This window comes from Pyrgilauda ruficollis, unplaced genomic scaffold, assembly GCF_017590135.1.
Source record: "Pyrgilauda ruficollis isolate IOZ18807 unplaced genomic scaffold, ASM1759013v1 scaffold17, whole genome shotgun sequence".
Taxonomy (NCBI): Eukaryota; Metazoa; Chordata; class Aves; order Passeriformes; family Passeridae; genus Pyrgilauda; species Pyrgilauda ruficollis.
In genome coordinates, this window is record NW_024515875.1 from 9,864,591 (window position 1) to 9,889,990 (window position 25,400).

Consider the following 25,400-nt stretch of genomic DNA (forward strand, 5'->3'; position numbering starts at 1 on the left):
GCTCTGAATCACCTTTAATCTGCCCATTCAGTGCATGCTGGCAATGCTGCAGCAGCCCCACTGGAAATGCCACGGGTGTGAAAAACAGCAGATGGTTAACGGGGGTGGAAAGCTGCACAAATCGTTAGAGAAGCATGGAAAATTCAGTGCTGGCTATAAAAGTCACTAGGCAAGGGCAGCTGTGAACAGCCAGGTGAAAAGAGGCGGGAGGGACACGTGGTAGCTGCTCTGTACAAACTGCTGCTGTTTCCTTCTCAAAGGCCACCAGAAAAGTGCTGAATCAATCACATGTGAACAGACCATAAGGTGCAGTGCTCCCCAGTATTAGCACTAAGGGAGTTTTCCATTGTGCTGGAGTTTCCAGGTTTGAGCAGCACCTTGGATGTGATTATGGAATCACTTAAGGACCCTGAGGGACACTTAGAAAGCAAACCCACTTGCTTTTTATACATGTTGTATATACATGACTGTTACAGCCCAGGCAAGTGATTACTGTAATCTGTGACTGACATGGCAACAGATATCCCAATATGCTGAGGATATGTGCAGGATAAACACAACACTAAGCCAGGAGGCAAAGGCAGGAAAGAAAGGGAACTCAGTATGACCTGTCTTAGACCACACTCCAAACTCTCTGACTGCAAACAGAAATCTTGACATGCAATTAGATGGCCAAGAGAATTTTTTCCCTGCTTATCCCACCAGTTTACAGTATGTTTAAATAAGACAGGGGTATCATTTCCAACCAGCTCAACAGGCATGAATAGCCACCTTCTAGGATATCTCATAATGACTTCTGCTAATGCTTAAACAAGGTAGTTACCTATCCCAATATGCTGAGGATATGTGCACGATAAACACGCCACTAAAAGCCAGGAGGCAAAGGCAGGAAAGAAAGGGAACTCAGTATGACCTGTCTTAGACCACACTCCAAACTCTCTGACTGCAAACAGAAATCTTGACATGCAATTAGATGGCCAAGAGAATTTTTTCCCTGCTTATCCCACCAGTTTACAGTATGTTTAAATAAGACAGGGGTATCATTTCCAATCAGCTCAACAGGCATGAATAGCCACCTTCTAGGATATCTCATAATGACTTCTGCTAATGCTTAAACAAGGTAGTTATTGCAGAAGTGGAAAATAAGGAAAACTGAATTTTGGTAAAGAGAGAGTAGCAGATATAAGTTGGGTTAGGAAAGCAGCTAGAATCAAATAATGAAAATCATACCATCATTTTCATATTCAGTAGTGTTGTGACATTCTTCCTACCAAGGATTTAATTCTTCTGCACTTGGGCCTGCCATCCCTGATTATGTTTTACAAGGGAGCCTTCTCCCTCCTCTTTCAGCTTTCCATGGGCAGCCCTGAAACACTTCTCACCCCCAGCTCCTCCAGTAACCTGTGGCTAAGCTCTCTTGCATATATCATGTCTGTCAAAAGTCAATGAGTGTCAGTGCAACAGGAAATCAGAGGGACACTGATACCTCCAGAAACAATCTCTGCCACCAGAGGCTGGGGTTGGAGCCACCACTTCCCCCTCCCCTCCATGCACAGTTTAGGCAGATGGCATCCACTTATCCAAAGATATCCGGCCACGGCAAAGGAGAACATAAATGAGTATAGTTAGAGAAAAGAAACCACAAATGCTTTTCAGTTTTATTCTTACTGGGAGGGTAGTGGCATCCTGACATCGTCCTTCACATCATCCAATGAAAACTGACAGGGACTTTTTCAAGGCTCCTTGCAGTTTATGGGACTAAATCCTGGAGTAATGTTGGCTTGGCTGTAGTGCTCTGTCAGCCTGCAGACATGGCATTCCCAATTCCAGATAGTTTTGCTGGGTCAACACTAAAGTAATCAGTACTAACAGAAAGGGAAAGTAATCAGATGTGAAACACAGACCATATGATGAGTGATGTGTCAGGCTGGTACTACACAATACTTGTACAGACCAGTCAGAAATGGGTATTACAAACAGAGCTGGAAAATAGTAACAGTTAAAAATATGATCAAGTGCCTTCGATGGATTTCCCAGAAAAGAAAAAGTCTCTTCAGAAAAATAATGTAACAGCTTCAAAAAACAACAGTAACAGCAGCAATAACAACAAAATGAACGAACGAACAAACAAATACATCTAGTAATCTTCAAATCAGCTTTTCCATTGGATAAATATATTTGAAATAGTTGTACAGTTCACAGTGGCATAAAGTTCTCTGATTGCTTGAGTGCTTGAAAATATCTCATCAGTAAAAAAATACCAGAGCTGGGGGAGGAAAACCCTCTCTCTGAATTCTGTACATGGGTAAATGCACAGGTTTTGGCAGGCATCAGGTCATTGGATCCATGGGAAACTGGCAGCATCACAGGACTGCAGATCACAAGTCAGGGGATGGAGGATAAGAGGAATAGTAAGGCCCATTTTCCTGCAATAGAGAGCACAGAATAAGCAATTGAAGAGAAGTCTCCTTCAATACACCTTGATGCAGTGACAGTGCCGCAGAGGCAGAAATAATTAGGTATTATGTTTTGTTTTCCATGGGTACAGTGAGTGCCACAACTCAGCCAGGAGAGGACTGTGCTGGTAAACAGCCAAACACAGGCCTTGGTTTTGCCTGTGTTTTCAGCATAAGCAGAAAGTGCAAGTTAAACTTTCGCCATTAAGCCAAGCAGTGACACCAGGAACCCACAGATGCTGGCACAGCCAGCGACTCAGACAAAGCTACTAATGCAGACACACAGCTCTGGCTACTACTTTGGAGTTACATCACATAGTCTTTGGAAGGATTTTGCCAATGCAAGCCATAGTCATGCCACCATTTGGTTAGAGACTGAGGTCTAGAAGGGAAGAGGAAGAAGATCCTATACAAAGGCAGGGCACCTTTCTAATGTTCCATTTTCCCCTGCTGTTTTGAGGGGTTTTTTTTCTTCCTTTTCCTGCATGCTTGTTAGTATGTGGGGCAGGGAAGATGAAACACAGCTACTATTTCTTTTTTCCAGTCAGTATAAGGTGTACAGCAGCTAACACAAATTTTATCTTGTCCACAGGCTGTTAGTGTGTTATGTTACAGTTCTTGGCTGAAGAAGGGCAGGCTTCCTTTTATGCACACAGGAGACTGCTCTAATGGGAAAGCAGCCCTCCTTCTTAGCCAAGCCCTCTGCTTGGGCTGATGTAGACAAAATATTCAGAGAATCATTACTCACAGAACAACACAAACTCTCCAGGAACCTTCCCTATTCCTTCTCCCCATTCTTAAGGTGTGGAAGTCAGTGCCCTTAAAGCACTTGCAGAGCAGAATGGGAGCAGCACAAGAACTACTCTCAGGGCAGAGACCCATGGTGGCCACAGGCAGTCACTTACCCTGGCGTCGTACTCGAGGACGAAAGGGGGAAGATCAATCTGTTCTGGGGGTATGGCTGTGAACAACTGCTGAAGGCTTTCCACATAGTGGAGTTTGTCCTTTAGCCCTGAGACTGTAAAGGTTGTGAAAAACCATGCTGAGACCTGAAAATAAAACCCCACAAAAGCCAATTAACAAGGTGCTGCTTCAAAACCTTCAAGTTCAATGTAATACCCCACAGTGAAACAGGCTCGAGTTGAACTTGAAACACTAAAATCATAGCCATAACACAACAAGGTCAGGAAATACGCACCACCAACTGCTAGCAAGCAGTGTCTTGAGAGCTTCAAGCTGGTGTTTTCTGACTCTACACTCACTCCTCTCCAAATGCCAGCTTAAGGAGCCTTTCTACAGTCCAAGAGTGACAGCTATTCTGCTATTTGTCCTCAAAACCCCATCAGTATAGTGGCATGTTTTCACTCCAAGTTTAGCCAGTTCAGAAAATTACCTATTTGACTCTGTCAGAAGCATTTTCAACCCTTTACATTCAAGTTTTCACTTGAAAGAAAGGAAAATTAGAGCAAGAGAAAGCAAGACTTTTGGCTTTTCAAAAATTGTACTGAAATCTCCCTCCTCCTTTGGGTTATCTGAGTGAGCTTTTGTTTTACAACCTTTTTAATCAAAGCCTTATTAATTTAACTCTACAAGAATAAGCCTATCAACTTATTCTACAAGATTTTACTTTAAATATTCATAACAAACCTCTGTCTGTTTTGCATAAAAACAGGATATGGAATTTTTGTTTTTGAAGACCAATAAGACATCAATCTAATCCTGCTTAGATTGACTGCACAAGCTTTACCTTTTCAATCCACTTTCTCCAAAATTAAGTACTGTATTGCTTATTGTTTATTTCTTTTCTATTCTTTTCCTGGCAGACTGAAGGAAAAGAAAAAACCTGTTCTACAGGCCACAAATGTTCATAGTAAGGATCAATCACATGGTCCTGAGCAACCAGCTCTTGCTGACTCTTCTTCAGCCAGAGGTCAAAGCAGATGACCTCCAGAGTCCTTTACAACCTTGACCATTCTGTCATTCTGTTTGATAATTTTGCTTTGATTCCAGGAAGTTAACAAAAAAGAAGCAACACTGCAAGAAAAGCCTTGAGGAAAGCAAGAGTTTAAAATAAACTCTAAGATTAAGTCAATAAAAATGATCTGTCTGAATACAACATTAAAGAGAAAGCCAATTCCTAAAAACTGTCCTGGAATAACTGTGCTGCCTCTTCAGAACAGCTCATTTTAATGAGAAAGGAACAATGAAAAAGAGAAAAGGGGGTAAAGAACATGGCAGAACATTTGAAATAAATCTGTTATTTTGAAGGCAAAATTAGAGATTTATGTTAGCAGAAAGCAGGGAGACAGATTTTACCGGCATCCATTTTTCATTACATTGTTCTAACAAGACCTCTTATGAGTGACACTAAGTGGCAGTTTAATGAGTGAAAATACCTTCTCAATCTTGCACCAAATGCATGGATTTCAAGGTGTGTTATGAATGACACTCATTAAACATAACTGCCATGATGTTTAATGTATAAAATCCTAATAGGGGTATTTTTGCAGCCATCACAAAAACTGCTATTGGGAAATGTGTTTTTTCTTTTTCCCCTCCTTCCCCTCACTATACAAGCCACTGCAGCTTGGCATTACCCAGGAGCACAGAGAGAAGGGAGGGGGGCAGAAATGTTTCTGGAGAATTTTTCTATTACCTTTATTCTTGATAATCACAGGTTACAGAAACGGTAATACAAGAGCAGCTCTATTTTCTTCTTGATAATACATCACGGAACTTTAAATTAAATTAAACTGTTAATGCACTGAAGGTAGAGGAAGTTATACCAGAGCAGCCAAAGAAAGTTAAAAATCTAGACATCTGCTGAAGTTTCCCTTCATTTTTCTTGTCCTGATATTCTGAATCTAAATAAAAGGCTGTCAAAAATCACTCTGCCAAGCTACAAACCCACAGTTAGATGTATGATATGTCTCCCACAAAAAAAACCAGCAACACAGATTAGCTGTGTCTCTAATCTCATAATTTGGGCGTACCTCAAAGAGAAATTTACTAAAATCTGGGAAATTTTATTCCAATTGGAAGGATCTTGTGTAGAAAAAAAACATAAGTGATTTGCAACAACCTTTCCACTGGCATCTGATCTCAAGAAACTGTTTTTAGAACCATTACAGAAAAACAAACCAAAAATTGTTCATGATAAATACAAAGAGTGTGATGATTATGAATATCCAATTTGAGTCTTTGGGTATGTTTCAGCTGTGAAATATTCTTGATTCACAGCCAATTAATGAAAACAGAATTACTCTGGGTGAGACTGTTTCAGATCCAGCCATTTATAGTTCAGCTCAGAATACAAGCTCTGAAAAAGTTTGTTTGGAGAGCTCACAGAAGAGGGGAGCTGAGAGGATTCACATAAAAATGCCTTCAAAAGCTCTTTATTTATCTATCAGCAGCTTTATCAAAACCAAGCAGGAGGAACTTTGCATGCATGAGTACAAAGGAACTTGTTTTGGCACTTCATGGGTATCTTGATCTGAGGCTGGCAGTGAAGTGCTCATGCAGCAAGAGCCACTCCAACCCACAAAACTGTTGACATCTATACCATGATTTCATGACAAGCACAGCTCCATTTCACAGATCACAAGAACACTCAAAGCATGGGGAAAGGCAGAAGCACTGCATAAAAACTCTGCAGAGTGGCTCACCCTCTTTCATTTACTCTGTGCTTTAGGATAACTGCTGAACTTCCCCCCCTGCGCACCAAACTCCATGTATTCTAGACAGGCAATTACCCTCAGAACCACACAGTTTACAACAGTTTCATACCTAGAAACTGAACAAAGAATCATTGTTGGCACCATAAAGTACATGGAGAACTGTGCTGGTTTTCTAGGGACATAGGATTTTCCAAAAGACATGATGAAAAGCCTTTTGATCCCTTTTAGCCCATAAATCAGCAGAAGTGACTCTAACAGATGGCAGCCATCCACTGCGCCAGGATTCAACCCTGCTGTGAAAGGGACAATTTATAGCAGACATTTAAGATCTGTGTACGAGGGTGATGTGTTTGGGAAGTCACAAGAATGTACAGACCTTCCTCCTCAATTTGAGGCATGGGGTATTTCCTACTACTTCTAGGGAAGGAAGGAAGTGAGTGATCCAAATAGGAAGATGAATGTGCCAAACATTTCTGAAGAAATTTGAAGCTTTTGAGCTAGCAATCTTCCATGGGGACAAGAGCCCTGAAAGAACCAAAAAAAAGGAGGGGAGAGAAAAATCATTCCCTCTTAGCAGCCATCTTCTTCACCATGCTTTCTGCTGCATATTTAAAAGTTTCATAAGCTGATAGTCCATGCAACAGTCAGAAGCAATCCTGCTTGCCTTCCAGTTATAGAAAAGATTGGCAGAAAGACATGGATACACATTCTCTTTTGCCTCCAGCTGTGCTGCCAGAATAAGATACAAACCAATACTATTTCCAGCAAGTTAGAGAACTCTGTGTCTCTCACCCTCCCTGCTTCCCACCAACCATCTGCTTCGCCTACAGATCTGTTGAGTCCCACTGCAGTTTGCAAAGGGACAGACAAGATGGCAACAGACACCAGTGAGGATGAGTTGTCATCCTCCAACAAGAAAAATATTTCTCAACTAAACAGAAATGTATGGGAAGAGAGAAGGGGGATGAAATGCTGCTGAGAATCTGAAACACTAGTACTTCCTAGCTTCAGCTTTTCCACTCAACTTTGTGACCTTAGTAATGTTCTATGCCAGCTCCTACATTTTTATGAGCATCAGAGCTGGAAGCTCTAATTCTAGGACACAGACCTTTGATCTGTATCCTGTGGGAGTAACTAACAACCTAAGAGAAACTGGAACCTACGCTGCTGGGAAGCCTCAGTCTTATCTCCATAAAAACAAGGAAGCTCCAAGTCTCATAGTGTCCAGCTGTGCTCAGGCAAAGAAAGGATGCTTTGGAAATTTAGCAGTCAAAGAAATTCTTGCTGAACATGTGCAAACAGATGTGTTTTTCCAGGCATATAATTTTCTCAAATTTGATTAATGTCAGCAAAAAGCAGAATAAACACAGAGGTTAATCTGATGTGAACATGGAGGATCAGATTTCTGTTTTAATTGGACAAACAAAAATTCTAGGAAGGGCTACTGCTGCCACTTAGTTAATCTGAAGTGCTCATACTGCTGCAGTAGGAGTAGTGGATGTGAGGTCCAGAAGGGAACCAGCTCCATCTTCTGTTGCCCCACACAGATCCCAGCCAAAGGTAATAACTTAGTGCATGACAAGTTCAGGCTTTTTGTCTCCTGATGGATTAACAGTATTTTTTTTTTGCACTCCATCAAAGGCATTCTTCCCATCTTTCTTTGCTGCTCTCCACTCTAACCCTGACTAATCTCACTGCTGCTTGAGACTGCTCTCTGCCCTTCCCAGGGCAGCTCTGAAGTGACACACGTGATACCTCTTGTGGTGAAAGAAAAGGTGAAACATCCAGGAGATGAACCACACAGAAAAGAATTCCCTGAGTGTTTGGTCATGGTACGTGACCCTGCCAGCAGGAAAAATGACAAGATGTTTCCCTTTGAAAGAGACATGATTCAAAGCTTCCACCTCTCTCTGGCAAGAGCACACAAGCACCAGGGCACAGACAGCATGCACAGCACTGGGGTTCAGCTTATCACAAAGGCTGGAAGATTGCAGCTAGATCAAGGATGGGATGTTTTCAAGTTCTGACAGTGGATCCAGAAGATACTGCCTCATTTTGGGAATGTTCTATACGTCTCCACGTTCTTCGTGCTAGAGATTTATGTGCTACTGAACAAATATTGAAGATACACTTTTCTTTTGGAAGATTTACCTTACCTTTGAACGAAATGTTGGGTGGACAAAATACAGTGCCTTCAAGTTCCTCTTGTACCTGGTTTAGAGAAAGAAAAAGATATTTAAAAGTGAATTCTAACTAAATCATATACACAAACTAACTGTCAAAAGAGACCATTTTTCTTAAGTGCCTGTGATGTAATTTTATAAAGTTAGGTCTAATGTAAGGGTAGATACCAAAAAGTAAATATAATGGGAAAAGAAAATTTTTTAAAAAAGCAGAATAGTTATTTTTCAGTTAAAGACATCACAGCCTTCAGTCTTTTAAGCAGGAAGTGAAAGAAAACTAAGGACAAATTATGACTACCACTGTTACCCAAATCTCCTCTCACAACCAGCAACACACCTTAACAAAGCCAGGCTCCAAAAGCTCCAGCTCTGGATTGTGACAGACAAAACAACCAGAGTGCCTCCCTAACAGAGAGCTCCAGAGGGAGACTGCAGAGGACAGAATTTCTGGTTAAAAAGATGGACTTGAGAAGGAAAGAAAACACCTCTTCCTTCTTCTTGCCTTTGTTAGTTATTTAGGTCTTTGTCCCAGCCAAACTCTCTCAGAAATAAATGGGAAACCAGATACAGGGAATAACAAATGTTTGCATAGCACAGAGGAAGACTGGAACATGTTCTTTTCCTATTGACACTCACTTGGCATCAACAACATCATAAAGTTTCTTCAGGAAGTTAGAGTCTAGCTGATTGTAATCATTTGTGAGGGTATGGAAGTACACCAGAACATATTCCTTCACTGCAATATGATCCATGACATGGATGAAATACAGAAGAGCCTGAGGCAGAAAGAAACAAAATTGATATTTGCAAAGAACTCTTTCACAGTTGCATTATATCTTAATATACTTCCCTTATTTCATCTAAAAATCAGGAATCATGAGGCTGGATAGCATTGCATTTCAGCTACAAAAGCAAGGCCAACATTCCAAGACTTCAACATGATTGTAATAACTTGGAAGTCTTTTGTCTATCTGACCTCACAGATGGAGATACATTCTTGCTGTTTCCCTGAAAAAACTACATTTAACTCATTACGTTTCACTCTTCACATCCTGGCAGATACAGAAGCATGGTAACTCTCCTCCTTCTTGAGAAGAAAAAGGAGTCCATACTAGCCCTGTTTTTTCTAAAAATAGCCTTATGGAAAAGTGTCAGCCCAATACACACATAGCTCTGTAAGGGTATACATTTTCATCTGCCTATAAAAATACTTTCTAGTTAACACCTTAAGTCCTACAAATGATGTTTCTAGTATTAAAACTGAATTACCCTTATAATCAGACTTTTCCATCCAAAACATTCATATGTAACCTACACAACTCTAGTTTTACAGAGCCTTACCTTTTCCATGTCTATCAATGTTACTGGGATATTCCTTCCAACCACCACCATCACGGTGCGGCCACAGTTGTCTACACCTACAAAAGAAAGAAAGATGTCTCAACTTCTCTCAGCCATGCCAGGTTTTGCAGCTGGGCCCTTTCAAACCAGGGAGAAAGAGCCTCAGCTCAGAACTTTTGCAGTGCATCTGGTTTCCAACAGAGGAAATATGCTTAGTTACTGCTCTCACTATACCAGTACCTATTCTGATCAAAAAACCCATGTATCTGAGAAACAAGGACTGCAATTTTATGTTGCCTGTGTACTCCATATTTACCTAAATATCAAATAATAACATGTTTTTTATTTAAAAAAACCCTTCACTTGCAATTCCACCAACAAAGCAAAATTCTTCCTAGAAACCAGGCTCTGAACTCCAGTGCACAGATTCCCAGAACACGCCTCATGGACCTCCTGCAGCTCACAGAGCCTTGTCTAAGGCAAACAAAAGAACAGAAATTTGCAGCTACTGAGCAGAAGGTATCACACAACCTTGGTATTTACACAAAGATAGAGGTAAGCTCTGGATTTTCATGAGGCCTAAGAGATCAGTCAAAGTGCTGGACAGATTCTCTCCAGAAACACAGCTATGTACAGGCAAGTCCCAAGAAAATATTTTTACTTTAAGACAATGTAGACCAGTCATCAGTACACCAAACTTACCTGTCTGGTACAAAGCTTTAAGAGAAGCAATGTCAGAGAGGTCTTCAGCTCTTGCCTGACACAGCCAGCGATTATAACTAGAAAGTCAAAAACATCTGGTCAGATCTAATCCCCCTTTGGATTAGCAGTATAAGCCTGAAGAGGTATATGGGAAGGGAAGGACAAAACAAGCTTTTTCTGACTGAACCCCCTCTGATGTTTTAAAGAAAGAAGTGTTAAAAAATAAAATTTAGTGTCTTAGTTACACAACTAATGATTTTCACTCGGGCAATTAATACATATTAATATATATCAATTAGTAACTGTAGAGGCATTGCATTTGGGCTGAAAATATCTCAGAGGTTTTTCCATTTAAGTATATCAGTATTTAAAAGACATAAAAAAAGAAAATTTCCTTTAAAAGCCTAGATGTTGAACACAACTACGCAGTAACCAGTTTCATGAACAACTTAGTGCCTCATCTGACAAAACAAGCCAACACCGAGCCTTGAGAGGTGTCCAGCATGGAATTACCTTCTAGAGAAGTGATCATGCACATTAGGGTTACCAGGGCAGGGATGGGGAGAAAGCCTGAGCCTTCTATTATTTATCAAATGGAAGAAAAATGTTTTGCTATCTGCGCAGAGCCTCAGGAACAAGTGGGCAGTATCAAAAGCACCACTACTAAAAGTGGTGACAAAACAGTGACATCTTGTGGCAAACAGGTAAGGCAGCAGGCTAGATGCATTGGGTGTGCTAAAGGGTTTATCACAAGCTTCCCTTTTTCTCCTCCTATCCCATCCCTTCTCCCTTCAGGCCAAAGAGGCTACTACATCAATCCAGGGTGACACCAGGCTTTACCTGTATTTGCTTGCTGGAAGATGAGGCTTTGCAGATAACAAAACCATCATTCATAAGGGTTGGTCCTAACTAACACAAATATTCACATGAACAAGCAAATTCTCACTTCCTCTGGTGCTGTTTCTGCAGTGCTGCCTCTGACAACTGTCCCTGAAGGATGAGGCGCCTCTGTTTATCAACGTCCCCCTCCATGCGGGCAAAAGCATGGGACCCAATGAAGGACAAATCTGCCTCCAGACCCTCTTCATCTGAAGCATCTGCAGTGGAAACAAAGATGGTATCAAATGTTTGGGCTGTGTACAGGACAGCAATGCTGCTGATGAATTGGTACATGTCCCGGTGAAACAACACAGTCATTGTGCTACAGACTGACACAAAGCCCCCGAGGCACCATGACGTGGCTCTGATACCTCACCAGTACCACTGGCAGATCACAGCGTGTGACTGAGAACCACTACCTTAAAGTGTTGGTTTAGAGCCTTAAAGCCTGGAAACTAATTGGGAAGTCCTAGTCATCAGTGCATAACAAAGGGTTTACTCTCCCAAAAAACAAGTTCTGGAGAGAGTGACTTCAGCTTTACAGTCATCCCACTTGAGCTTTACACTCATCCTACTTCTCAAAAAGGGAAAAATTAGCATACAGAGGCACAGATGCTGCAGTTTTATTCAATTTAGAAGCTGTACTGTAGAAAGGGCTCATTTCTTGTATCACTGACACTTCCTGAATAAATGCTGCAGTGATCTGAGTGTAGCTATTTTTATAGTATTATTTACAACATGGCTGGGTGATGAAATAGAAGAGCACAGGCTCACTTCCTGGTGACAATACCACAATGCTCCACTGAATTGATGTCACCCAGGCATGTTGCTAAGACTTCTTGCACTGTCTCTCTGGGCAATCTGGACAGAAACTGAGTTTCTCCTTTCAGCATGACATGCTATAGCAGCAATGGAACAATAGTGCAGGACTCCACTATAAAAATTCACTCTTACCTATGCAAATCCAGAAATTTCACAAATTATTAGCTTGTGGTTGAATACCTCACACTGATCAGCTACAGCAGCAAATATCAAATATTCAGCCTTATCCCAACTGGCTATGCAAAAGCAGAAAATTGAAATTAATTCCCAGTTATCTGCTTTGGATGGCTTAAAGCTGTAAAACTTGCACAAAACTGCTTAACAAGTAAGGTAGAACAGAATGTGTCTGTCAGTTAATATAGTAAATTGTTTTGCTACATGTATTTCACCTCTACCAACAGACTTTCACTGAACTTTGATAGCCACCTCCAAACACAAATCCCTGGGTTCCTCTAGTTATTTGATATATTTTAGGGAGTTTCTGCTAGCTTTCATTGCCCATTTACTAGTTGGATGCACTGTATCAATACAATCGTATCATTTGAGACAACATTTGCTAATACATAAACAACACTTTGCTAATACACAAGACAGACCACTACCCATAATACCTTTTTCAGTTAGGAGCTGCATAAGATTCTGCAAGAACACCTTCAAAAATCCTAATCACTTAGGGAAAAAAAAAATTACAAAGGGAATGAACTACCCACCTCTTCCACCAAGAAAGGAAAAGACAGAACAGCTCTACTGCAGCTACTGCTGGGGAACACTAAGAAGCCAACGAGGCAGCTTGAGAACTGGAATAATTGTAACCTGACTTAGGTGAATTGAGGTAGGAAAACATTTCTCTCCTTCCTCTTCTGTTTTTCCCACTGACTTTCCCAGAGAGACGCTTATTCCAAAGTCCAGTTCCAAACTCACCATCCGGAACGCCTGGCTTTTCAGTAATCCTGATCTGCCGCTCCGGTACCACTGGCTCCCCTTCCGCATTGCCAATATCTGCAGGGAGGTAAGGCAAGGATTGGACCTCTTCTTCCAACGACCTCGGAAAGTACAGAGGCAGCAACTTCTGGTAAGTGGCCTACAAATAAGAAAAATGTGTGAAGGGTCTATCACACATCCGTGCTCTTCGCTTAAACAGCATCTGCCTTGTAGCAGGGAACTTGTCAGCAGTTTGGAGGCAAAGTACTGCCTCCCTCAATGGTTAATTTGGGATGTGAGCTGGGAATACTTTATCAAGTAACCTTGATAGAGGTTCACTTTTTGGGTTTTTTGCCACACTGGCAAATGACTTTGAGAGGATTTTGCTAAAATCTGCACAAACTCAGGTAGATTGCAGATACTTTATCTTTGTAATGAAGTTAAAATACACACGGACAACAGATTTGAGCAAATGTTGCTTATGTTAAAATGTACCACTACACGGATCACCTGTAGTGATCTGCCTGGGAAAAAAGAAAAAGCACCAGCCAAACAAGAAAATTCCTTCCCACATGAAGGAAATGAGTGAAAATCTCTACAGAATGTATACTTCATGGGTTCTCTCCAACTGATTAGCAGTTTTATGATCCCAAACAAATTAGTTATTTTCCTTATCCATATGCCATAGAACCTGAACACAGCGTGGGTGTTCTGCACAGGAACAAGTTTGATGTACAAGGAAAGTCAATATTCAGACTGCCTGCATCTCTCAGAACAGAGATCATTAAATGTCAAGTTTGCTATTCCAACAAGTCAGCAAGCAATGTTTCAGATCTTTGTAGGTGATCTGTAAGGATGCTGAAATGGTCTTCTTCAAGCACATCTTTGTGTAAGGAGGAAATTTTGTGTGAGGAATTTCCTTTCTGGCTAACACATCACATCCAGCACAACTGCATGCTATCACCTCCCCTACTGCTCCCTGTCCACAGCTCAGCAACACAGAAGCCAGAAGCAGAAAGATTCTCAAGTGTCCATAGTGACTGCTAAGGGCATGAACAGTTCTGGAAAAGAGGCTATGCTAAGAAAGAGGCAGAAGGATGCTGCAAGACCAGAAGTCTATGTGATCTGAAGAGGAAATCCAATTCCAGCTTTACTGCTGCAGAGAAGATCAATCATGCCCAGGAATTTTGGTGGAATGAATGCCAAGATACCTCTTCAAGCTCAGAGACAGCAAACACCACCTTCTCCAGAGTCTCTCCATGAACCTCCAGAAACCTCCTAACTGTGCCTGCAAGGAAGCAGATTAAACGTAGTTAGCAGAACAGAAGGAGAAATCTACACACACAGATACAAGTGAAGAACTCAAAGTGCAGAAGGGAGATACATCCCTCCACATACTAAATAGTTCCACAGGCTGTAGGCAAGTGTGGATTAATGGTGGTTTAACACACCAAATGGGTGGCTGGGCATATTGGAAGTTCCATCTCCACTCTCTCCTGATGCTGACTTTAGAGAGAGACACAAACAGAGAATAAATCTCTCTAATTTTAGCTTACTAGGATTCCTTAGACTCTGAAATGTGATTCAATGGCCCTGAAAAATCAAGCCAAATCCTTCCTTTAGAGAGTCCTGTGCAAGCTGCTAAAACCAGAGATTCTTAAAACAAGCCACTGTGCTTGAAGTTATCAGCAAAGCAATATAAGCAAGCTACAGCAGAAGCTGCTTCAAGGCAGGCTCAGCAACACAAAATCTCCAGGGTCAGCTGTGCCAAAAATATATAAAATTTCTATTTGTAATGAGAGAAAGTGTCCAAACAAATTCGTTGGTATGGGAGTATTTTATCAAGTATCACACAGACCTACAGAGATAACAGAAGACAGCAATAAAAGAAGTTATCTACAGAGAATACTTTTTTGGGAGTTCAAGAAACAGCAGAGGGGAAAAAAGGAGCTATTTTCAAATACTTCCTGTGTACTACTGTACACAAATTCCTGTGTAATTGTCTTGACCTGCGATATTACTTTACACAACAAATGCAGTTATGCAGTTTCACAGCAAACAGCTCTGAATGTATGTGAACATGTGAAAAAGCCAAAGGAGATGGGGGAAAATAGCAGCCAGTATATACAAGAGTATATAATATTATTGTTTGACTATTCTTCTGTACTTTATTTTCAGCCTAGGATGTTTTCTGATTTAGTTTTCAGGGATCTTAATTTTTTTTAATATATTTTCCTCTCGAGTGCAAGGAAATTTGAAATGTTTTAGCAATGCTTCTTAGTAAGAATTTCCATAAAACAAGTAACAAGCATAAGAACCATTTCCCCTTGTTTGTTCTGAACTGGCATCATTTGATGGCTCTTATTCTGGGAGATGGTGAACAGCTGATTTATTTTCACCATTTCCATGCCACTCATGAGTTTACAGACATGTACCACACTCCCCTCAAGACAGGAATATTCCAGTCTGAAAAAGTCTTGAGCTCATTTCACTATTTCTTGCCTTTTCTATTCTTGTTGACCTCCTCAACTTCTCTGTCTACTATATTCTTTTCAAATGTGCAGCTTTAAAGGGTGAACAAAGCACTGATTGATTGCAAAACATTCTTAATTTTGTTGTGTCTTACTCAGCTTGCTGTTTTGAGCTCCTCCCAGCTGTTGTTTTCATGGAAGTATATCATCTCAATGTTTTGCTGCCTATAATCAGGCCATCATTTTGCACATGAAGGCAGAAGCTGTAGGAGTGGGTCAGTGGGGGAAGGATATCACTTTACATTTGGATGTGCTGATGACACCAAAACAGCAGTCAAAATTCACTGTTGCTCTAATCTGCCTACAAGTATTCAACAGTAAGGCCTCATCTTGGCTCTTCTGAACAAACTTTTATTACCAACAAACTCTCTCACCTCATGTTTAGCATCTTTTCCAGGTTATAAATTAATACACTGAAAAATGCAAGTTCCAGAACAGATTCCCATGGATCTTTACTGATAAGGTCCCAGGAATCTTTACTGAGAGAAAGGATCATTTGTTTTTATCTTCCATTTTCTGATCAACCATGGAATGCCTTGCCTTTTTACAAGCTCTAATGAACCACAGACCCCTAAAAAAATGTTTCCTCATTTCAAGAGCAATCTGTCAGAAGTAAGTGACCTGCTGCCATCCAGTTTATGCTCTTTTCCAAACACTTACGCAGTGCTATGTGGGTTGCATCCTCCAAGGGGTAGCATCTTTTCAGAGTATTAATGACACAAAATCCTACGGAGCACATTGCCTGTTCCCTGGAATCCAGAAAAAGAGAAACAAATGAATAGACAGCCAGGCGCAAACAGAAGTCTGTCAGGGCAGTAGGGAGCACCATTGATTTCTTCCCTGGCTCTAAGCAGCAGTAATCCTCTTTCAGGTTTTTGCAGGAGGATTCTTCCCTGGCAAGATGCACACACCCTCATTAAGCAGAGAAGGAGAGAACCATTAATTATTCCACACTGCATTAATTACTCCCCATCTGGTTCTTGTTTTCAGATTTCCCCTTCTACCTCAGCTATGTTGTTCCTACAGTTCCTCATATCCCGAATGAAGTTCTTCCCTCAAACTCCCTGAAATCCTTGCTCAAAATACTTTTGTTCCTGTTTAGGACTGACAGTAAGGAGAAGGAGGGAAAAAGAAGGTGCTCTTCAATACATACACACTCCTGTTTCTTCACCTGACCAATGATTTTGTTTTGTTAGAGGTCTGGACACAGGCCAAGGTGGCTTACTCCATCTTAGGTATGATTAGACAACCATCAGAATGGAGTGATACACTCTTTAAGACCAGTAAGATGCTTCCAGCACTGAGCCACATTTTCAGAAGAGGAACGCAGAGCTGTTGCCAACAGTAACTAAAGGAGTTTGAGCAAGCTCAGAGATGGTAGACAATTTCACAAACATCAAAAGTAACTCTAGAAAACAGATTGACTGAAAGACATTCAGCATGCAGAAGTATAAGAATTTTAAAATAGTTTTTAACATGTTTCAATCCAGGGCTGAATTTGCTTCTAACTTCTGAGGCAGAACAAAACTGCCACATGCTAAAAATCATAGCTGTAATCTCGAGTTTGAAACAGTTACTACTGCACTGTAACACACAGTCCAACCTTGGAAGAATTGATCTTCCCAACCCTAAAAAAGTGTTAGGTATGCCTTCTGACATTGCTCTTGCTCAGGTGTATTTTGTGACTGCTACCACTGCAACAGCTGTCACAGGATAAGGACAGCACAGAGAAAAATAGGAAGAAAAACCCCAGTTAGTTAAGAGGAAGTAGAAAATACCACAGACAGAAGGAGAAAAAACTACAAACCTAGCTGCTGCAACTGTAGATTTAGAAGTAACCTTATAGCCTGACTCAGAATTTTAGCTGTCTGTTGTACAAGGGCAGAGAAGCCAAACACACGAACTGACACAGCAGTCAGATCTGCCTGTGGGTGTTTCCCCATGGCTGCAGACACACATGAAGTTGCTGCTGGAGCAAGCTCCAGCCCAGAACCCAAAGCAATTATTAATGCTTCTCCTCTGAAGAACTGAATGCTGCACAGCCCTAGCTACCCCGTTTCAGGACTTGAACCTGCCCAGATCTCTCTGCACATTTTCCCTACACCACAGCAGAAATAACCGAAGGCATGAAGCGCACCGTGAAGCCACTGCCGTTTTCATGTCCTTAACCAGACCCAGCATACGCGAGCAGACGCTCTCAGAGGTGAGATCTCTGTGCAGAGCCGAGTTTCCAGGACAGCAGTGCCCCAGGTGGCAGCCCCGTGTGGCTGTGCTGTGCTTACCTGGCGAGCTGCAGGACGTTGCGGTAGCAGCTGTACAGGGAGCTCTCGGCCGCCGTGCGGTACCGGCTCTTGTACTTGGGGCCCACCGTGTGAATGATGAAACGCGCAGCCAGGTTAAATCCTTTCGTCAGCTTGGCCTCGCCTGTCCTGCAGCCTGCCAGAAACAAAACATCAGGGTAAGTGTGCATGTCATGGTAACAAAGGCAGAAGTATTCAAGCCCTTGACTTCCTCCAGTCAGACAACTCCACTTCATACGTACGAGTCGGTGTTCTAGAGATCAAATATTAAGGACAGCATCCGAACTCATACCAGCTGCTTAGCACCTCGTCAGGCTGAGGAGGTGAGAACTGTGCTTGTTCCTCTTAATTTTAAAACTATGCGTACAAGGACTAACTAGATATTGCTAGAAATTCTGTCTTAATTGCAGTGCTTACTACACTAATTACAGAGCAAAGGAAAAAATTATTTAGTAATGTGCAGAGAACAGATGCACAAATATACCATACAGCTAGCAATAAAAAGTCCTTCTCAATTTAACAACTTGGTTTGGGGAGACTGATTTTTGGATAAAATGAGTACAAGTATCCTTAATCAAACAAACCAGTCATTGGCAAAACTATTAAAACTGCATAGATAATACACTTGTTTAATTTATGCCCTCAGAATGAGGTAGCTTGCTTTGTTTTACACATTTCTTCATGTCTACAAGGCAGACATATAATCCTCATGCAGCTTAAACTCTCTGGACAGACTACTTGTCTAGTCTCAAGGAAAGGAAGTTCAAGCAATCCATTTAATTGTTCCATTCACAGCACCCTCCACTTACATACTCTAGGAACGGATTCTGTGTTTGAAGTCTGGTTTTCCTTCAGCACACAGAAGAAAAGACTGCTGAACTTCCCCTTCTTCACCTAAATCTAGCCCATTCCAGGTCTGGACAGCTGAAGAAGTATTTCTAGTCTCTCTCTTTCCCTACCCTCAAAGACAAGTGTTTTCCAGCCTTCTTCCTTCTGCTTGTACCGCTGCACTTCAGCTTTCTGATCTGACTGAAAACCAGTATTTTCATTGGATTACCTTTCAACCTGATTGTCTTACAAGCTGCTGGTGGCCACGACAGGGAATGAGACAGGAAGCAGCTGCAGAAGCAGCTGCAGCCAGCCAGTTCTCAGGCAGCAGCGCTGCAGCAGCTTGGCTTAAGCTGCCCACTGAACAGGGATGTTCATCTCTCCCACTCATAGTTTCCTCATAGTGCTAAGGCAAACTAGCAGCATGCAGGAAAGTGTATTTTATGGGAAGAGACACTCCAGGCTGAGAATCTTCCTCACCCAAAACTTCAAGTGTATCTTTTAAATGGCAACCACACGCTGCCTTGAAGCCAGCATCTTGTAACATTTTTGATCCAACAAATCACATCATTAACTTCTACAGACCTCCACCGTGCTTCTTCTGGGTTAATCAGAAGGAAGAAAACACCATACTAAAACTAAGCATACTCTTCTGAATTCCTGCACAGCCTCTAAGACAGCTCAAGAGACTGATTAAATAAGCACAATATGGCAAAAGGAAAGACAAACCCAAAACAATGTATCAGATATCAAGTTACTTTTCTTCCTCTGCGGTCCCACGCCCCACTACCAGTGAGAAGCAAGCAAAGGCCTGTAGGAAAAACTTGTGAAAAAAAGAATGAAGCAAATTTGATTGACATATAGTTGTGAATTCAGTAGGGAAACCAGTAAGTTCAGGGAAGCAGATGTAGCACTGGTAATCTTTAACTATACTCAGATCACACTTCACACTGCCCAAGGCATTCTGCTTGGAGATGTCTATAACTTATAAAACTAAAATGACCAGTAGGTATTACTCTTATTGTAAGATACAAGGTGAGGGGAGCTGCACAAGTTAAGGTCTGTGGCAAAACTGGGAACAAAGTCAAGATCCTCTTTTTTATCTGGTAAGATTTCAGCTATTAGAATAGCTTTTCTCCAAGTTCAAAATGTAAAGTCTGAATCATCTACGTCATCTGTGTGGTGCAGAAAAAGCATCACCAGAGCTGTAAGGCTTCTGCCACAAAAGGTCTTTATTAGACTGCAACATGTATGTGTTCATAAGCAAGCTTCTATCAATAGCACTTCATCTGCAAGCCTGCCCCTGACTGTGGTATGTCTGTGTGAATCAAAACTGATGCTGCTCCCAGAAACATACAAGTTAGCTGAGCCTTAAAGAAGGCACAGGCCTTTGAAGAGTCAGCGTGTCACATGCTTTCAGATAATGATTTTTCTTGGAATCTATGAAGTGTGAATATGTACCAAGCAGCAGGAATAAAGCAGGAGAGACCTAACTGAAAATGCATTTTACAGCTTTAGAACATAGACCATACATTTTCCCTTTTTCAGCATATTCTCCAATGAAAAAATGTCAAGGCTAAGTGGAAAGAGGGCAAAAAGGAAGCAGAGGTGACAAACGAATCCTAAACTAAGCTCTCCATCCACTTCTGCTACTGTGACAAATATACTCTGGGTGCTTAAATACCAAATCTGTAACCCAGCCTCTCTTTCCTCCCCCACACAACATGTCAGTAGGGTGTCACAGAAGAACTGATTTCCATAAAGCTCTTGGCACAAGATTAAAAGAGAAGTGTCTTCATAGGGAGTTGTGAACCTGCAGAATGCATTACGGGGAGAAGACATAGTGTTTTCACTGTGGTAGAAGATGCAAAACTACGCATAACTCAGCAGGGTAAAAGGGAATTTAAGAAGCTGAGCACAACAGCTCCCTACAGAGCTGACAGATCTCAGGCTTTAGGACTCCTTGAAATGCAGTCCCCTTCTTCCCACCTCTCATTCCACACAAGAAACCCAAGTGTATTTTAGATGAGTTCTGGCATATAATGTGGGGTCCTAACTATTCCAGAGCACCCATGGTATTTTAATTTCAACCCACAGCCCACACTGAATTTTTGCTCTGTTATAAAATGGCTACTCTTCCTCCTGTTTAATTTCTAAGTTACTCAAAAAAAGCAAGCTGAATCAGCAAAGGATGGTTTTATAGAAACAGGACTTCTATTCAATTGCAATTTAAGCTACTGAGAGTTTATATTAGAATATGGCTCTTCTATATCCATTTGATATGGATATATGTAAGGAGACCAAGCTGTTACCCAGAGTGAGCAGTACTACACAGAGACCTCAAAATTCAGTTCAGTACTGTAGTTCCTAGAGATGAACTGTATCTGTAAATCATATTAGACTTCTGTATGACCTTGGATAACTACAAACTCTTGTTCGTCACACACAAAATAAGGAAACTCTTATTCCTAGTGCCTGTTAGATGGAAAAAAAAGGCTGAGTATTCATCTCCCTTTATCAGCAATAAACTCTGTTAATAAAGACTCTAGGCAAACCTCATCCCTTTCTAGAATAGCCTTGCATTAGGGTTGCTCTTATAGCTTTCCAATAAAGTCATTTGTTTTACACAAGAGACAAATGAACCAACCAACTTAAGAAGTCACAAAGACTTTATTTAGTCATGCAGTGTTTTATCAATCCATCTATTATTATAATATCTTTCTGAAAGACTGTGTGTATATTAATATCCTGAAAGAGGATACACAAAGTGCCTGACATAATCCACTTAATATCTTCAATGGGGAACTTCAGTTTCTGTCTTTCATAATATATACACACTGAACAGGATAAAATCTCAAGATGTACAAGACTGGTCCCTTGAGCAAAAGCACTGATAAGCTAACTGCTCAAAGTGGCTTCAGATAGCAATGGGAATTACTGTATCACAAACTAAGGGCTCTCCAACTCAAGTATCTGCATCAGACTTTCAATTATCTGTAATGTGAGCAGCAAAGAGACTAGACTGGCAGGTGTTTCCCTCATTTTTTCCATGTTCCTATCAGCTGTTGGGGGCTGGGGAAAGCTCTACCTTTTTCATTTGTGCCCCAATCCTGACGCTTTGTACTGTGCAAGGACAGGAGATTTCAGTAAGATAAAAATGCCTCTGGCCACTTACCTTTGAGCTTCTGGAGCTCATCCTTCAGGTCAGGCCCAGCATGCATGAATATACTTTCAGATACGGGGTTCTTATCCGTGAGAGTCTCATTGCTGGTGTTTACGATGGCCGTGCAGTTCAGTAACGCGACATCTCCTTTCCTGAGGAAACAGTTTATTGCAGCCTGAATGTACAACTGAGCAGGATATTCTCAAATCAGTGCTGACAAGCAAGGAAATGCCAAGTTACAGGAAAAGCATTAACAGGACTCCAGTGCCCACACAGCGTAGCGTACCCTGATGTGCTCACCAAGCCAAATCATCTTTTGCCTCTCCCTGATGAAGACAGGCTGCATGCAAAACTCAGCCCCTTAAAGTGTCCCAGCCTCAGCAGAAACCTGGGATGTTTGTAGAAAAGGCAGTGTTGTAGCTGTATGTAGGGCAGCTCAGGCAGCAAACACGCAAAGCAGCTTGTTAAACTGATGGAGTGTAACACTTCCAAAAACCCACATATTTTCTCTTGGGGATAAGAGGACAGTCCTTGTGTTATATTACTTTCAAAACTTAAACAATTTTTTCAATGTACTTCTTTATTTTTGCAGACAGACTATCCAGGGCACCTTACAGTTGCTGTTCCTCAGATCACTGATGCTGCAGCTGGACAAGTTTTCTTCTCTTTTGCTCCTAAAATGTGAACCCTCAAGTTGATCATGTTCATTCTGCTGTCCAAAGATCAGACATGCAGAAGATAAACAAGTCACAGATGCATAAGAGACAATGGAGTAGCAGAACTTTGACCTGCTTTTGTCACAGCAGCAGCCATCGGGGATTTTGGGATCAAAGAGCATAGGAAGGGAAATAAAGATTCCCACGCACAGGGAGCAACTAAACTAACAGTTGAAATTGCACATATTTGCCAACCATAAGAGATGTTTAACCTTTTACTCCTCTCTTTCTTTACTCTCTGTTTTACTCCTCGCTTACTTTACTTAATGGAGTTCTGGAAACCCATGAACAGTCCCATTTCCTGCATATATTAACCAGAAAGAGGTTCAGGCTGATCCCTAAATCTGCATCCCTAAGAAATCTTTCTCCCTTCACACTGATTAAGAGTTACTCATCTAAAGAGCAGCCTCAAGTATCTGAGTTACAGGAAAGAAACACTGGTGGAGTAAGTACAGCACACTATACTTTATCAATAGATTTTGGAAGAAAGTCATGGAGACAAAACACAGAATGGAGGAAGGAGGGGCAGGAAGAACCAAAAGCAAGCCACAAGAATCACAGAAAATAAAGACATACTGCTTTAAAACAGAAACGTGACAGTAGAATAACACCAGCAAATACAGAAAAAAAGCGAATTGACAGCAAACATATTTTTTTTAAAAAATAAAAACCTCATATCCAAGTGCCCAACTAGATTTTGATACTAAGCATACAGTGTCACAGTAGGAAGTACAGCTCCAGTCTGCTGCATCAAGGACTGCCTACGAGCACAACCTATGGTGGAGCAAAATCCCAGACTTTCAAAGTTACAGTGAACAAAAAGATTATGTTATTCCCAGATCTGTAAGGTTTGATTTAAGAAAAGAGGATTTAGAAGTTTTATTCTACAGCAGTGATCATTACATGAAGATATGGATCCTACAATAAATGGAGAAGTGACGACTGACACATGAGAGCCACATCGAACTTACCACAGGATTATTTTTTCATTGATGTCTTTCCTGTATGGAAAAGGTGATCTAACATCAACTTGAGCTTTTTCAACAGGACTTTGGTGACAGTCCAGCTGCTTGGCCTCATAAGCATCACTCCAGCCTGGCAGACTATCAACATCCACAAACTGGGAAGGAGCACCCAAGGGATCCATGGAATGGAAACAGCAACTCCCTTCCTCTGCTAACTTGTCACACTCCAATTTTCACTGGAGTCTTCCAGGTGCTTTAAAGAAAAAAAAAAAAAAATCAAACCAGGTCACCAGCTGTTCACTAAAAGCAATTGAGAGACCACAGAGACCTTTCACAAGACTGCAACGCAGTAACAGCTAGCAGACAACAGATTTCCCACTCAAACACTCCCTCTTTTGTTACTGTATGCAATAAGGCCATGCAGATACTCACAGTGAGACAAAACTCTTCCAACAATTCAAGGTGAAAACACCTTCTCTACTAAACTGATCCAACTGACTCGTGATCTTGCATTTTGGAAATTGCAGGAACAAATTTCCAATATCCAAGTGCAGAGAGGAGCTCAGTCTTCTGAAAAGTGTTATTTCTTTATCTAGACTAAAAGCAAATTTGTAGCAAGGAATGTATAATCTATCCTTTCAGAAATGCTGGTAAATACTTATGTAAAAAAGAAAGAGAGCTTTCCAAACCACAATGCCCCTAACACCCAACAAAATCCCTCTCTCTCCCCAAATAATACAGCCCTTGCAGTTCAGTGAATTGTGAACTGCTGCACACAAGGCTTACTGTCACATAGCTCTTACAGCCACGCACTCAGGCACAAAACCCCTTCACCCAAATCAGTTTTGTACGAAAAGGTAAAGCTGTAAATTTGAACGCTGGCCCAGCGAATTTTAAGGCTGAACTCTGCCACCTGACTAATTTTGAGATGACACTGTCAGATAAAGGCTCAAACGTGCCAATACTCACTTTTCAGCTGCCGGCAGGTAATGCTTTGCTCCTACATTTCCATAGTGACTACTGAACTGTACTAGTGAATCAAACTAGCGCAAACATACCCACGTAAGTAACTTCAGTTTGCCACATACACACCCACTACTTAACTCCTTTTACAGATTCATAATTGATAATAATTAAAAAACGATCGCACCCACAAGGAGTAATTGTGAAACGCGACTTGCTAAGTACATTCATTAGCCCGGGGAAAACAACACAACAAAACAAAACAACCAAGTATCCAAGCTCACACTGAGGGGTAAGAAAGGCTGACACTAGGACAAAGACAGCGGTAAGAGCATCTAAGTATAATTTTCGCTGGGAGAAAAAGCAGTGAGAGAGAAATGGAAGGTAAGCGCGGTTACACTAGCCCCAGCCAGGAGCTCATCTACAACAGCATCTTCCCACTGCCGAACAGCCAAACCCAGGCTCTGGCTGTGGCAGCAAGAGGCAGGCGAAGCGGGGCGCGCAGACCTCGGGGCTGTCTCCCCCGCCATCGCTGCCGGGCCCTCCCAGGCCGGAGGCGGCCCCGAGGGACCGTGGGGCTCGGAACGGGGCACAGGGCGCTGCGAGCGGGGGCCGAGGCCCCAGTGCCCGGGACGCAGTGCCGTGCCCGCACCGGGAGGAGAACCTGCCTCTCCCGCCTCTCCCGCCCCACGGCTCGCAGCCGGGATTCCGGCACCGCGCTCCGCCCGGCATCCAGCGGCCCCCGCCCGGCTCCCGCCGCGCCCGCGCAGCGCAGGCCGGGCTGTGCCCTGCCCAGCGCCGCAGCGCACTCACGGGCACAGCCGCAGAGCCGCCGCCAGCCCCGCCCGGACAGACGGTCCCGGTCGGCGCCGGTCTGGCGACATCACCCAGGGCAGCTCCGCGTCCGCCGCGCTTCCGCTTCCCTTCCCGGGCGGGGCCTCGGGGCCGCGCTC

At 42.1% G+C, this 25,400-nt stretch overlaps 1 protein-coding gene across 2 annotated transcripts; it reads right to left on the minus strand.

Annotated features, from left to right (window-relative positions):
• Positions 1-1,646: 1,646 nt before the first annotated feature.
• On the minus strand, positions 1,647-25,393 carry GDAP2 (ganglioside induced differentiation associated protein 2). Of its 2 annotated transcripts, none has more exons than XM_041463741.1 (14): positions 25,261-25,393; positions 23,491-23,737; positions 21,816-21,955; positions 17,795-17,948; positions 16,173-16,261; positions 14,193-14,269; positions 12,982-13,141; positions 11,306-11,456; positions 10,360-10,436; positions 9,658-9,734; positions 8,953-9,092; positions 8,290-8,344; positions 3,362-3,505; positions 1,647-2,426 (listed from the first exon to the last, which is right to left on the minus strand). In XM_041463741.1, exons 2-14 carry the CDS (start codon positions 23,664-23,666, stop codon positions 2,379-2,381), a joined length of 1,488 nt encoding a protein of 495 aa, XP_041319675.1. In that variant the 5' UTR covers positions 23,667-23,737; positions 25,261-25,393; the 3' UTR covers positions 1,647-2,378. The 2 variants fall into 2 exon arrangements, with proteins under 2 accessions (XP_041319675.1, XP_041319676.1); XM_041463742.1 differs by lacking the exon at positions 25,261-25,393 and adding an exon at positions 23,917-24,049.
• Between the last annotated feature and the right edge of the window lie 7 nt (positions 25,394-25,400).

Excerpts from the sequence above, each read along its gene's own strand:
- GDAP2 (XM_041463741.1), bottom strand. The coding sequence starts at position 23,666 with ATGGATCCCTTGGGTGCTCCTTCCCAGTTTGTGGATGTTGATAGTCTG. Across the intron at positions 16,262-17,794 it reads AACGTCCTGCAGCTCGCCAG|GGAACAGGCAATGTGCTCCG; the intron begins GTAAGCACAGCA and ends TCTGGATTCCAG. Across the intron at positions 2,427-3,361 it reads TCCTCGAGTACGACGCCAGG|GAAAATGGGCCTTACTATTC; the intron begins GTAAGTGACTGC and ends TCTCTATTGCAG.